The sequence below is a fragment of the Gorilla gorilla genome, chromosome 3 (assembly GCF_029281585.2).
Source record: "Gorilla gorilla gorilla isolate KB3781 chromosome 3, NHGRI_mGorGor1-v2.1_pri, whole genome shotgun sequence".
Lineage (NCBI taxonomy): Eukaryota > Metazoa > Chordata > Mammalia > Primates > Hominidae > Gorilla > Gorilla gorilla.
In genome coordinates this window covers 133,571,629-133,586,628 of record NC_073227.2, presented here as the reverse complement: position 1 = coordinate 133,586,628, position 15,000 = coordinate 133,571,629, and the positions used below count along the sequence as shown (strand labels likewise).

General features: G+C 34.3%; 1 protein-coding gene across 50 annotated transcripts in view; it reads right to left on the bottom strand.

Annotated features, from left to right (window-relative positions):
- The window catches only part of ANK2 (ankyrin 2), a 678,765-nt gene that overhangs the window by 179,097 nt on the left and 484,668 nt on the right, over nt 1-15,000 (bottom strand). For all 50 annotated transcript variants that reach the window (XM_055385211.2, XM_063705469.1, XM_063705472.1 and 47 more), the window contains 2 exons: nt 7,173-7,271; nt 4,520-4,618 (listed from right to left, as the gene is read on the bottom strand). In XM_055385211.2, coding sequence (XP_055241186.2) covers nt 4,520-4,618; nt 7,173-7,271 — 198 coding nt within the window. The remainder of the gene's footprint in view (nt 1-4,519; nt 4,619-7,172; nt 7,272-15,000) is intronic.

The following is a 15,000-nucleotide window of genomic DNA, read 5'->3' as shown; positions in this document are numbered from 1 at the left end:
TGTTAGGAGTTATTGGAATACACAACAAAGCTAAGACTTATACATAAACAGTATACATGCATATATTCATCCTCCAATCATATATGTGCAAGGTATTATGCATAATCCTGAAACTATAAAGAAGTGTGAGAAAAAATTATCTGCTCCCAAGAAGTTTACCATCTTGGAGAAATTAAAGATGTATTTTTTTTTTTTGCAATCAGAGATAAGCAAATATCAACAGGCAAAATATCAACAAAGAGTGCTGCAAGTATTTAAAGAAACTCATGATTTTGAGAATATTTTTAAAAAACTTTCTAAGTAGAGTTTCTTTGATAGCAATATAGAATTTGAAATTTGAACATTTTTTTAAAAGTCATGTCTCTGAGTCTAACAGACTTACAGGTTATAAAAGTGACCAAACAAATGTCCCATACAGCTTATATGGAAATCATCCCAACATCACGTATGTAAGATTATTTAGAGGATAAGATGCCTACTAAAGATCTTCTGCAAGTGACTTTGTTTTCAGAAAGCAAAAAATCATCTTGAAAGCAAATAACATTCCTCAACTCTATGATTTTCACTTCTAACTCCATAATTCCGGCACCATGGATGAGACCTCCATGTCACTGAATCTAGGATACCAAAGAACCAAGCCAGAGAGCTACATGGTGAGGGGCAATACTTAAAATCACACCAAGAACTGGCTCAGCAGAGACCACACTGATACCACTGTTGAACAAAGAAACAAAAATAAACATTTGTTCATTGTTACTAAATCAATTACACTATACCATTTAAAGTACTGAAGTTGATCCAGCTGGTGTTCTGGAACTCTTAATGAACCAAGGACACTCTCTACCAAAATTGGCACCGTATCATGTGGCGGTAAGCCTCACATGAATCTCATACTTTATATGCAAAATGCAGAAAAATCCGTAAGTGTGTATTTCCCCATAACCTATAATTCCAAAAATTTTACTGAATATATTCCTTGAAGGTTTTTTCAGAAAATTTGTTATCTTCTTAATTCAAAAATAACTTTAGCAGTCTGTTTCCAAATAACTCGGAAGTTTGCCAAAGGCATAGTACTAGGCAGCTGCCAATGTTCCTATAATTTCAGACTATTCTGCATTTCAGTGGTTTAAATTATGTTCTTAGAAAGATATGGAAGAAGGTATCACTTGAATACAAAATTCAGACATTATGTTGTACATTCAGGATTCCCTACGTCCTTTTTCTGGTTCTCAAAAGGAAGAGATTGTTTAACTGCCATAAGTATGTCTCCCATCCAACCACTTGACACCCCATATTGTCACATAAAGAATCCTGTATCTTACATAAGACAGTACTGAGGGAAATAATATCTGTGGAGGAACTCAAATCAGCCCTCAGTGGCCCTGAAACCATCAGTTTTGGGATTGGCTCACACACAGGGGGTAAAATAATCAACCCTCATGTATTTTAATTTTAATCATTATATTATAAAATATTCTAAGTAATAATACTTTTTTTCAACTATGAATGATGGGTACATAAATTCAATACAGGAAATAATGTCATAGGCCTTATCAAAAGACTTAGAAAAACATTTAGAAAAAATTCTAAAATTTGATTACTAATTTTTCTCCCTCTAAAACTTTCGCACAATATGAATGTTAGTTTGAAGCTATTTGTCAGAATCCCCTGCAATATAAATCTTAAATTGACCTAATAGTATAAATTACAAATAGGATTATTTTAACGTCTTAATAATGATACAACCCTTCTTTTAAGATCTGTTATAATTTGGCATGATTACACCTTATAAATAAAAGCCTCTGACTCTGAAAGCGAGTTATGATTAAATGGTTTTAGCTTGTTCTCCTTGAGAAGCCTCCAAAGCATATACATTTCCAATAACTACTGTGTAATAACTGGTATCATAGCTTTAACAAGCATTTACCTTGCAGCATTTGCTACTAGTCAACTTTTATAACAACACTATGTTTGTCATTTTGAGGAAAGTAAAATATGGTCTTTTCACAGATTTTAACAGCACCAATGTATAGGTGAATTTCCTGTCAAAGTCAGGAGAACCTCCACTGAACAATTGAATTTAACCAGGCTTTCATTTTCATGATGTATAAGTACATTATTGATTCAGTCATGTAGTTGAATCTATACCTTGTGAATCTTACTGCAATATCTTACACCCAGTTTTCCCTCACATTTGCTAAAGCCGTAGTTCAGAAATGTGGTCCCTGGACTAGTAGCATTAGCATCATCTGAGAACTTGTAAAAAATGAAAATTGTCCGGCTCCACTCCAGAATTGAATCAGAAACCCTGGGGAGAAGCCTAGAAACATGGGTTTCAACAAGCCGTGCAGGTGGTTATGATGCAGACTAAAGTTTGAAAACCTCTGTCTAAAGCAAAAAGATGTTCTCTTGATATAAAGAAAGGTTTTCCAGCATTGGGATAGCTCAAAAAACTAAAAACGTAACTACCATTAGACCCAGCAATCCCCCTACTGCTTTGGGTAAATACCCAAAGCAAGACCATTTTGGGTATTTACCCAAAGGAAAAGAAATCGTTACATCAAAAAGACACCTTCACTCTTTTGTTTATTATTATTATACTTTAGGTTCTAGGATACATGTGCACAACGTGCAGGTTTGTTACATGGGTGTACATGTACCATATTGGTTTGCTGCACCCATCAACCCGTCATCTACATTAGGTATTTCCCCTAATACGATCCCTCCCCTAGCCCCCCACCCCCTGACAGGCCCCGGCGTGTGATGTTCCCCGCCTTGTGTCCATGTCTTCTCTTTGTTCAACTCCCACCTATGAGTGAGAACATGCGACACCTGCACTCTTATGTTTATTGCAGCATTATTCACAATAGCAAAGTCATGGAATCAACCTAAGTATTCATCAGTGGTTGACGGGATAAAGAAAATGTGGTACATATACACCATGGAATACTAGGCAGCTATAAAAGAGAATGAAATTACATCCTTTGCAGCAACATGGATGGAGCTGGGGGCCATTATCCTACATGAAATAACTCAGAAACAGAAAGTCAAATACAGCATGTTCTCATTTAGAAGTGAGAGCAAAACAATGAGTTCACATGGACATAAAGATGGAAATAATAGATACTAGGGACTCTAAAAGTGGGGAGGGAGAGACGGGACTGAAGGTTGAAAAATTACCTATTGGGTACAATGTTCACTATTTGATTACATAATATACCCATGTAACAAACATGCACATGTACCCCTTGAATCTAAATAAAATAAAGTTTGAAAAAGAAAAGTTTTGAATCACTTAGGTGGAGCAGTAGCTTCTGCACGGACCTTTCTCTCCAAGCCTAAAATGCTGTTATACTTTATAAAATATACAGACGTTCTTTACAGATGGTACCAAATTATAAAAATTTCATCTAATAAGGGTTTTAGACTAAGGCATATTCTCAATACATAAACATTGATGTGCATCCAACTGAATGTTTGAGTTGTAAGGGAAAAAAACGTGACTAATTAAAATAGCATGATATTACAAAGATAAAAATAATGTCTTATCTATCATAATTTCAACAGATTTTTCCCAAAATTAAAATCAAAGAAAATAGGGCTGATTTAACCACTGCCTTTTGTATTTTCTAGGTCCAGAACTTGTGCCATCTATAGAACTAGAGCCATGCCTAGGTAATTAATGAATGAACTATACAGTTAATACATATTCCTACACAATGGCCTTCAAGGGCAACCTGGTGAGGTTATCCCAAAGAATAGATGGAACAGAGCTGGCTTATTTTGCTAATATCCTCCATGATATAGTCTGTGTTATCAGAAAGGCAAAGGAGAAAACCCTAAAAATAGAGAGAATGAATTTTATCATAAAGATATATTTCTCAATCCCCACATGCGTACATGATATAATAGATATCAAGAGTAAAGCTTTGGGCAAAACAACATTTTCTCCCCTTTTCCACCAGAAAAAAAAAAGGGATCAAGCTTATAGTATAATTTTGATTAAATAATTATTGTTTAATTTTTTCTTAATTTCATTTTAAAACCATACATTTCCTATTTATTATTAGTAAAGCTCACATTAGGGGTGTAAAGTGACCAAAGTAGTGTTATTCCCACCTTATGGCAGATTTTCCACTGGAATGTAAATCTTTCAAGAATATTTTAAATTTATGGAAAGAGAATACTTTTACAGAGTAACACGAAACTTGCATGAATAATTCATATTTCACAGATGTCACTGTCATTCTGAAAAAAATCACTTTATATTCTTTTGAAAAATACTTAGAGACAATGATAGACTTACATTTTTCCAGTGTTAAGTTACATTAAAAGGGAGATTATATGTTGAAAAAATAAGCTTCATCATAAAGGTTAATAAAATTATTTGGCTAAAATAAATAACAAAGTACTTATAATAAATTTATCAGTAGAACAGCTAGCTAAACACATTAAATCAATTTCACAAAACTGTTCTAATTTAAATGTATGTACATCAGGGAAAATCTGAATGGAATACCTGAGACTGTGCATTAATATTGGCTCCTTCCTTAACAAGAACTTTGACAACTTCTGCTTGTCCAGCCAAAGATGCAATGTGAAGAGCAGTATTTCCCTTCTGTTTTGGAGAAACAAAATAGAAAATGTTCAAGGTTTCTGAATTTTGCAGAAATCAAAATGTCAGGCATTTTTCAACTTCACTAATCACTTTAACCGATTAAAATGTGTTATTTATCAAGATAGTAGCCCACTTACGAAGAGATTATTTTTTACCATCAAAAAAAAAAATTGGCCACCTCATATAGTGTCTTCCTTTTCTATTTTCACAATATTGGTTTAGTGTTAACATGGAATGACTGTGTTTTCAATTAATCAAAAATTTGTGGGGGGTGTGTGTATGTGTCAATATCTCATGAGATTCATGCAATTTAATCAACAACTAAAGAATCCTATTGCAAAGAAATATTAACTAAAAAAAGGTTTACTGAAACATTGAGTTTCTTTCACCTTGCAAAGAAACCTAGGAATTTTTAGTGGTAGAGAAACGAGCTGCTTATAGTTATGTTTGCAGCTACTGGGGCACTTGAGAATATGTTGGGAATAAGAAAAATAAATTTTACATAAATCATAACAGTACCAATGATTTTCTACCATTTGCTACATCAAAATTTACCAGCCACAACACTAACACCAATGAAAAATAATTTAAACCTTTCGTGAAAATAAAGGCCAAGAGATTAAAAATACCTATGATGTGATTAAAATAAATAACAAAAAGAAAAAAAAAAAAACAGAAACCAGTAGATTCCAAGCCATAAAGTTTGGACTCTAGTTCTCTTTCTGTCTCCAGCTCACTGTGGGAGCATTAGCCACTCACTTAATATTTGGGGGCTTCAGTTTTTTTCTGTTTAAGTGAGATTCTTTTCTGGGAAATTCTACAATTCTAACCTATGATTAAAAGTAAGCCTAATTTTTAAAATATCAACAGAGTTTAGAAGAAAAGAAAAACAAAAATAGTAATAAACACTTAAGCAGGCAAAAATAATTGGCTTAATGAATACACTATATTAACATGGGCAATTATACACCATCTCATACCAGTCAGAATGGCTATTACTAAAAAGACAAAAAATAATAGATGTTGGTGGGGTTGTACAGTGGCAGCCTCAAACTCCTAGGCTCACGTGAGTGCTCCTCTTGCTACAGCCTCCAAAGTAGCTGGGATTACAGATGTGAGCCAGCACACTGGGCTTCAAATAGATATTCTTTAAATATTTGTTTAAAATGTATTTGATGTGCCAGAGAGAAATGCTTATAAAAATGTTTACTCCCTCTTTATGTTCGAAGTAAGAAATTTATTGCGTATAGTGAATTCACATGTTTACTTCTGTGGAATTGCCAGTTGTTAGTTTCTTTTGTTTTTTAATTTCTGCTAGAATTGCTGTTTACTATACTACAAGCAGAACCAATGCACATTTTGGCAATTATGCATGAGGCATTGGAAATCCACGTTAACTGGCCATGTTTTTAATTTATTCTTGTACTTTTTTGTTTGTTTGTTTACTCCAGATTAGACTAGTGTCCCATCTAGAGACCAGAGTGTCTGACTTCTCTCTCTACATCTTCCACAGCCATATTATCACACTCAAGGCTTGATCAGCAGACTTGGCTCTGATTAGCACTGTATTTTTCCAAATAAAATTTTACCTTCAAAAGACAAAGATTGTTGTCATTCATAATAGTTTTTTAAATGTCTGTTGTTTATGAAATGACTCCTCGACAAGTTCAAATATGTTTTAGCAAAAGCAGCATCAAGGAACAGTTTCTGGTTTGCCAAGCGTCCCGTGCATTTCTTTAAAAATGAGTCCAATTTCCTTACCAAACACATTATGATGATAAAATCTAATATTGCCCTAACAATTCAATCCATGACCCAAAATCTCTTTTCTTATTAGAGTATAAATGATTCTGCATAGTCTCATACCAAACTGAATGTATACATTTAAAATTACTTGTTCATTTCCATAGAGAAGTTTCCCACATCAGTTTATTTTTAAACAATGAATTAACCATAGGAAAACAGGTGCTATTGTCTACAAAGGATTATGTCAAACTCATCCTCTTTGTGAATCGAAGGGGGAAAGATAAAATTTTATAAACTAGGTTTACAGATTTTTCAGACTCATGTCCCGTAAGTCCTTAAATGAAACAATTCACTCTGCAGAGTTTAATGGAGGGGGTTTTAATTTTAATTCTGCAGGTTAAGAATCTTGGTGTTCTAGCCAACCTCTGAAATGTACAAGAGGGAAAAGAAGCTTTAAGTGGGTGAGGTGTGGTGGTTCACGCCTATAATCCCAGCACTTTGGGAGGCTGAGGCAGGAGGATCGCTAGAGCCCAGGAAGGCAACATAGCAAGACCTCATTTATACTAAAAAAAATTTTTTAATTAGCTGGGCATGGTGGCGCACGCCTGTAGTCTCAGCTACTCAGGCAGCTGAGTTGGGAGGGTCACTTGAGCCCAGGAGGTGGAGGTTTCGGTGAGCTGTGATTGTACCACTGCACTACTTCCTGGGCAACAGAAAGAGACCTTGTCTAAAAAATAAATAAAAATGAAAAGCTTTAAATAATTTTCACTTTTCTAAGGAAAAAAAGTTCTACCAACATAAATATTACCTTAGTGGCAGAATCCACAGAGGACCCTCTTCCCAGCAGCTCCTGCACCAGCCCCACGTGGCCTTCCTTGGCAGCCAGATGGAGAGCGTTGAGTCCATTCTGAGAGAAGAAACAAACAAGGCTTTAAGAAGTGAAGTAATGAGGGAAATAGTGCCCTGATCCTACTCAAGCATATAACCCAGAGAACAGACAGACTCTGATCTCTTCTTTTTTTTCCTTTTTGCATTAGAATCTTGAATCTATTAATTTAAGAGAGACTAATTTCAGTGTTTTTGATTCAGAGAGGCAATAAGGTAAGTATTCATTAGAAACATGGATTTTGGCAACTTCATTTCAACAGTTTTTTTAAACGAAGAAATCTCTAAATTTTTTAAATGACTTAAAGAGAACAATTTTATATCATTTATTGTACTGGCACAAAATAAAATTCTGTACACTTTCTGGAACATGTACAGCTTTATATTTTTTCAGTCCTTTTGTATCTCAAAGCAGCACTCTGCTAAGCGCTATTCACACTTATGAAGATGTACTCCCCACCTCCTGGGATTTATAGACAACAGTTATACCTTAATTAATATTATAACTAACTCACTCTAACTAGCTACTCAGTGACTCAAAATACTGACCAACAATTTGGAAAAAAACTTAGAAGAAAATTAATATGATTTTAAAAATCAAGAACAAATTTTTAAGAGGAAAATATTAAGTTAATTCAACCTGAAAAATAGAATAAATATTAGTTTCTTCATCTTCAAAACAAGGATTAAAGTATTCAACTGACACAGTAGTAAGGCTTAAACAGAGCAATGGAAATAAAGTGACAGTTTAGCAGCTGGTACATGGTGCCAATTATTAGCTTCCATAGCCCACTTGTCTTATACAGACGGTATTCTAATATCGATACTGAATAATTTAACATTTTTCACATGCAAATTGAAATACACTGTTTTACACATATCATATAGACCCAAGTAATGCTACAAAATGTTATCTCATAACTAATCTCAGAAGCTAATCATAAATGTTTTTGGATATTGAAATGGAATATAGAAATTATTTACATGATGTAGATTGTTATAGAAGAGTACTTATCTAAGAATGACTGTGAGTCATACTCAGAATGTAAAAAAGAAAAAGTTGTACTAAATACGAAGGTTATAGAAACTGTCCTTCTTACACTGTGACATTTAATAGTAATAATAATAATATTTCATTGTTAATTCCTGACCACTGAATTGAAATCAGTCAATAAAATGATCTTATTATGATGTTAGAGTCAGAGAACAAAGACAATCTTGATATTCTTGATAGGGTCTCCAAATTTAGAGGCAAAAGACATGACAATGATATGTAATATGATCAGATTTATAGTTCAGAGATGTGCTATCTAACAGTCTTCTACTGAAATGTAAATTTATGAGGGAATAATTTTAACATTATAATTTGGGGAAGCTGCATCAAGGTATAGATTCACTGCCAGCAATGTTCTACATATCTATCAGTTTCACTGTGTCAGGTTATAGTTTCACTGTGTCAGGTTATATTTCTAGCAATGATTTAAATATCTCTCAATTTTATATATACTGCATGCCAAATGGGAAAAAACTAAAGCAGGATACTATTGATAAGTCATTGATATTGACTTTATGTAAGTTAATTTTGATAAAATAATATGAACTTAGTTTTTTGAAACAATCAGCAAATATTTATTGAGCTCTTATTGTGAGCAAGATATTGGGCTTTGCAGATCTGTGAGTTCCAGACATGATATCATCTTTGATGCCACAACTTCAGAATAATGCTATTTCTATATAATACCATTAAAATGGCTAAAAATATCAGGTAGATTTTAAAAAAAGATGGTAATGCTACACTGAAACAACCATGTGCACATTAATCAATCCTAAAAAACAAAGTTATCTTTTTTCTTCAGCACTTCTATCAAATTTTATAAAGCAATATTTTAACATTTTGTTCATAATCAGATTTATAATAAGCTCTATTCACTATTTCTCTTGCTGATTTTATGAAATACTTTCCCCATTGACTGCCTTTCTATGTTCATATAAAGCTAGTGGATGACCCCAGGTAGAACAGATAGCCAATAAAAATTTTCATGGAACCATTTGAGTGTTTCTGACATATACAGAAAAACCACAGAGGAGTCCATTTGGAAAAGTTGAGGAACAGATTCAAGAAGATATGGCTAAACTTACATGAAGGTTAAATGTTTGCATCATCATCCATCAAACTGTTTTTCACCTTATTATAAATTCATAATTAATACAAATTTATTTGTTAATTTGCTAGGTACCCACTAAGTGCTCAGCTCTCAGTGCTAGGTTCTAAGGGAGAAGTAAAGGACACATTATGTAATTTTTGTCCCAATAAATATTTGGCCCCCAAATACTTATCATTAAACAACTGAAAATCAACTACACAGTAGCATATATTGTCAATGATTTAATTTTCAGATCTCTGTCTGCCCTGCTTTGCATATGTCACATGTTGAATGAAGAGTTTCACAGTCTGTCTTTTGCATATCAGAAAAGTACAACTAACTTATATAACATCTTTAATTGTATGAAAATGTAAATATTTTGGAGAAGGCAATTAAAATATATGAGTTCTTGAAAGTTTTTGAAAGAGGTTAGAAAAAAGAGATAGAGAGAAAATGGGCACATCCAAAGGCAGTAATTGTGAAGGAAAGTGCAACTTGTCCTCTCAGTCCTCACCACCACTCTGAATGGACTTCAGTGTCAAGATTCCCACAAGCCAAGAACTCTTCTCAAGGTGAAATACGTGCCATAAATGTAGATACAAATAGATGTGAAATATTACTGCAGTTTCACTGTGCCATTAATATAAATGACATTGGCAAAAGAAATAATCTATACAATGAAGAAAAAATCAAATTAAAAATGAAAATGACACATTTACATGTTCTCTATCCCTTCTCAGTCCTTACACCCATATATCTTTTATCTGCAATTTTCCCTTCTCTTCCTCAGTGGCTTCTCTAAACCAAGGGTACTTATTCACTGTGGTGGGATTAAGGATTTAGTTTTTTATGAAGAGCAGGAGAAGCAAAGCACACAATGCGCCATCTTTGTCAGACACATTTAACTGAACTGACTGTGTCCTTGGCTGGTCTCCACAGGTTTCTGATTTAACAAAGTAAATCAAACTATAGGTGATCCAAGAGTATATTTGTTTTATTAGTTATTCTCAGATCTTCAAGGGTTTCTTTTAAATTCCCAAATGATAATTTAATATGGTACTTACTAAGCCTTCATTAATTTAAAAATATTTACAATGAGATTTGGAATTTGGCTGTTCAGGTTATTGATTATTTCATAGTGAAAAAGGGCTAGAATAAGAATACTTTGAAGATGTCACTCTATACAGTCCACACCAGGATCTCCACTTCATCCATAGTGGAGTCCCGTCTAGCGCCCTGGATGGTAGCTCCCTTTTTGGCCACTGATCTTTTCTCCCTGTCTAGCCCCATCAAGGGTTTTTTTTTTGTTTTTTTTTTTGAAATAATGCAATCCCTAAAATATAGAGAATGACCCTGAATTTGGTAGTGCATTTGCCTGGGAGAAGAAAAAACTGTAAAAATTGGTCTTCGGAATCTTACTAAAATCAAGAAAAATGAAGAGGTTATGAGTGCTGAGAAATAAATATTTGATGAATGAAAGAATAAGAAATGTTAATGACATAGGAATCACTATTATATTTTACATTTTACATATATTATATTACAGCATATTTTATTATATTTTACAGATGATGACACTAAAATTCTCAGAAGTCAAGTGATTTGCCTCAAAGAACACTACAACTTATAAGAGGAAGAGCAAAAAATCCAAACTCAGATCTGTCTGATTTCCAGACCCATGCTTTTTTATTTAAAATAATTAAATGCTAAACCAGTATTTCAGACTGTAGGTCACAATGCATAAACGGGTCATAAATTCGATCTAATGGACTGCTAATCAGCATGGTTCAAATCATGAAGTAGCATAAAGAAAAACAGAGTGCACTGTGGGTGGACTCTGTTGATTTTGAGGGGTTTTGGTGAAACTTTTTATACACACATGTCTGTGTGTGTGTGCACATGCAGGCATGCTCTGGATTGCAAAAAAGAAGTTTAGTCAAGACCTGAGACAGGAGGTCATCTTGGGGAAGTTAGATGTCCTTTTAGATCAAATAAATAAAACATTGGCACTCACAAAGATCACTTAAGGGAGGATAACGGACATTTAGAAATGGTTTTGTTGGACCTGGATGACAGGTTGATAGATGCGGCAAACCACCATAGCACACGTATACCTACGTAACAAACCTGCACATTCAGCACATGTATCCCAGGACTTAAAGTAAAATTTTTTAAAAAAGAAAAGAAATGGTTTTGTTGGTAGACTTATTTGAGTTTTCTGAACTTAATTTTCATTTTAGATGGGTGTTGTGATGCAAATAAAAGGACTGACAATGGATGAAGCAGAATTCTTCATTTTGAGAATATTGGCTAAATCGTGTCCACATTTGGGGTTCTGAGAGGGACGGTGGCAGAGTGAAGAACACGGGGACAGGGCAAAAGGAAATCTGAGCTCCCGTGCTGTCTCTCCAGTCCTAACAATAGGATTTAAGGTTTCTTCAATAGTAAAAAAGGGAAATGTCCTACTTTGCCTACCTCAGAGAGTTATTTAAGAGTATCAAACAATGTAGGTTAATTCTGTTTGTAATTTATGAAGTAAAAAACAAATGTAAGGTATTATTATTTCCCAGTTATATGCAAACAGTAATACATGTATATATTCCTGCTCTCCCCTTCCACAGCCCTGCCAATGTTCCATCACTAAGATTTGGCTAAATGTGATGAGATGAATTGAGCATTTTTGAGTTCAACATACGTTTACGTAGGCTAGCAAAAGTATTAACATATGCAAAAGTGATTTTTTTTAAGTATTTTGAATTACAATAAAACCTAGGAAGTAGATGGGTAAAAGGAGCTTGGTTTATTAGTAGTCACCCTTGTCAATAATTTAAAGAGTTGCAATTTTACTACTGAACATTTCAACTCTATTTATTTATTCATTTAATTTTTTGAGATGGAATTTTGCTCTTGTTGTCCAGGTTGGAGTGCAGTGGTGCAGTCTCAACTCACTGTGCAACCTCCGCCTCCCAGGTTCAAGCGATTCTCCTGCCTCCGTCTCCCGAGTAGTTGGTATTACAGGCACATGCCACCACACCTGGCTAATTTTTTTTGGTATTTTTAGTAGAGATGGGGTTTCACCCTGTTGGCCAGGATGGTCTCAAACTCCTGACCTCAGGTGATCCTCCCACCTCGGCCTCCCAAAGTGCTGGGATTACAGGCGTGAACCACCATACCCAGCCTCAACTCTCCTATGTAAATGCCATTTTCATGTGGTCTCTCATTTCTTTGGTTAAATTAATTTTTATAAGATTACATAGGTAAATTATTTCTTTAGTAGTTGGCTTAACATGTATAAGAAGAAAACATTTCTATAAGGCTCAAAGAAGAAAAATTATTTGAACTACTTATAATAGTCATGGTTTAAAGGAATGTAAAAATTAAATTTAAAAGTGAGTGGCAAATCATTTAAATAATAGCTAAAATGTATCAGAGTTTATTCTTCTGTGTCAGGTTCTAAGTGCTTGATTGCATTAATTCATATAATCCTGAACTGAACATTCTGAGTTATCAACTACCTGGTGATTCTGGCTCAGAAACTGCACTTTTAAACCTCCTCCCCTTTTCGCCTCCCTGGCCTCCGTAACACAAAAACCAATGGCCTCTGCATCATAATCCTATTTTATTTCCTTTAGACCTCAACTTCTCATTAGCTCTATTTTTTAATAGAAAATATCTGTCTCTAAAAATTATTTCTTTTAGGTTTGTAGATATTTAATGTCCAAATACATCAAAATTAGAAAAAAAAAACATTAAAATGAATTGTAGAATGTTATGGTGTCAAATGAATGCCAAGCTCAGCATTTAAAAGTGAATTCTAGGCAGGTGCAGTGGCTCACGCTTATAATCCGAGCACTTTGGGAGGCCGAGGTGGGAGGATTGCTTGAGCCCAGGAGTTCAAGACCAGCCTTGGCAACATAGAGAGCCCTGTTTCTACAAAAAAATGAAAACTAAAAAATTAGCCGGACTCAGTGGTGTGCACCTGTAATCTCAGCTACTTGGGAAGCTGAGGCTGCACTCCAGCCTGGGTGACAGAGCAAACCCTTTGCCTCAAAATGAGTAAATAAATCGATAAATAAATAAATAAAAGTAAATGCTAAGTAAAAATGGAGCAAAGGGTTTAGAATGGTTTCTCCCTTAAGTTTTTTTTTTACAGTAACAAAATTCTGTGTTTCTAAGATCAGATGACAAGTAATAACAAAATTCTGTGTTTCTAAGATCAGATGACAAGTAGTAAGAGTATAATTTCTAGAAGTTTTTAAAGATACAATCCAAAAGACTAGGTCTTAGTTCTGCATGTTTATCACTGACTCATTTAACATTTCAATGAACCCATCTTAAAAGAGGGCATTAAAAACCTGAACTTTCTCCTACTGACATAGAATTTATCAAGGTTGGCAAGCAGGGGAAGGAGTATGTACCATGAAACAAGAGAATTCTCCAGTGAGATAGCCAGAAGTGGAGATGCCTCCAGGCACCAACGGTGACATCGGAATTGAGAAGAAAGAGGTGGCAGGACCTCGAAGGAAAGGAAGCAAAAAGGGAGGCTAGAACTAAAGAAATTCCACAGCAGATTCCAGTGTGTGCCCTATCCTCCTGCTTCTAATGAGGCACAAGTAAAGAAACATTTTTGAACAAAATACTAAACTCGGATAAAACATGATACAGAGTTTTCAAATTAATAGACTAGGGATAGCTTAAATTCAATAAATAGTAACTAAATTCAAGTATTCACATACTAAAACATTTGTTGACTATTTATTGTTTGCTAAACATTGTGCTAGAAACCAAGTCTATATTTCAAGGTATCAATATAAAAGTTTGGCAATATTATTAGAGCATTACAATGACTTCCGATCTTCTCCACATTTTTTATAATTTTAATTAAAAATAAGCCAAATTTGGCATGCTGGACTCTGTGGGAAGAGAGAGGAGGGAGCATTAGACAATAAAAGCTTTGAAGAGTCTTCTAAATAACACCCTGGTACTCTGTTTTCCATCATTATAAAACAATTCCTATAAATGGTGTTTGGTATCAATTTCAGGTATGTCTGAGACACACAAGCTGGCTTAGTCACTTTCTCCTCTGAGCAATCATAAAATTTGGTTCTTTTAACCAATTTATTGTATTTGCGTGTTTCCTGTTTATCTTCCCAACAAGGCTTCTTTTTCATGAGAAATGGTCAAATTCTATTAATATTGGTAACCTCTACACCTAATATAGTACCTGGCACAAAAAAGGTGCACTTCAATAATGTTTGTACAATAAATGGGCTAATTAACAATGTGTACAGTATGAAAGTAAATAGGAGTTTGCTTAATTCACCCAGGTACTCTACATTTTGTCAGCAAATGCAAGTCAGTGCATGAACAAGTCAGGTATAAATATATCCATCTTTGGAAACAAAATCAGGAGACATTCACTCTCTGAGGCCCAAATTGGTTACCATTAACACATACAAGGGGAAACTAGATTCTGAAGGAAGGACTTAATTTAAATAGCCTTTGTTATTAAGGATCTCAGAGTTCTATGACAATTTTTAAATTTTACATGTTTATTTTAGTGCCAATCTGAAACACATTAATAGAAGCATATTCTGGGTCATCTGG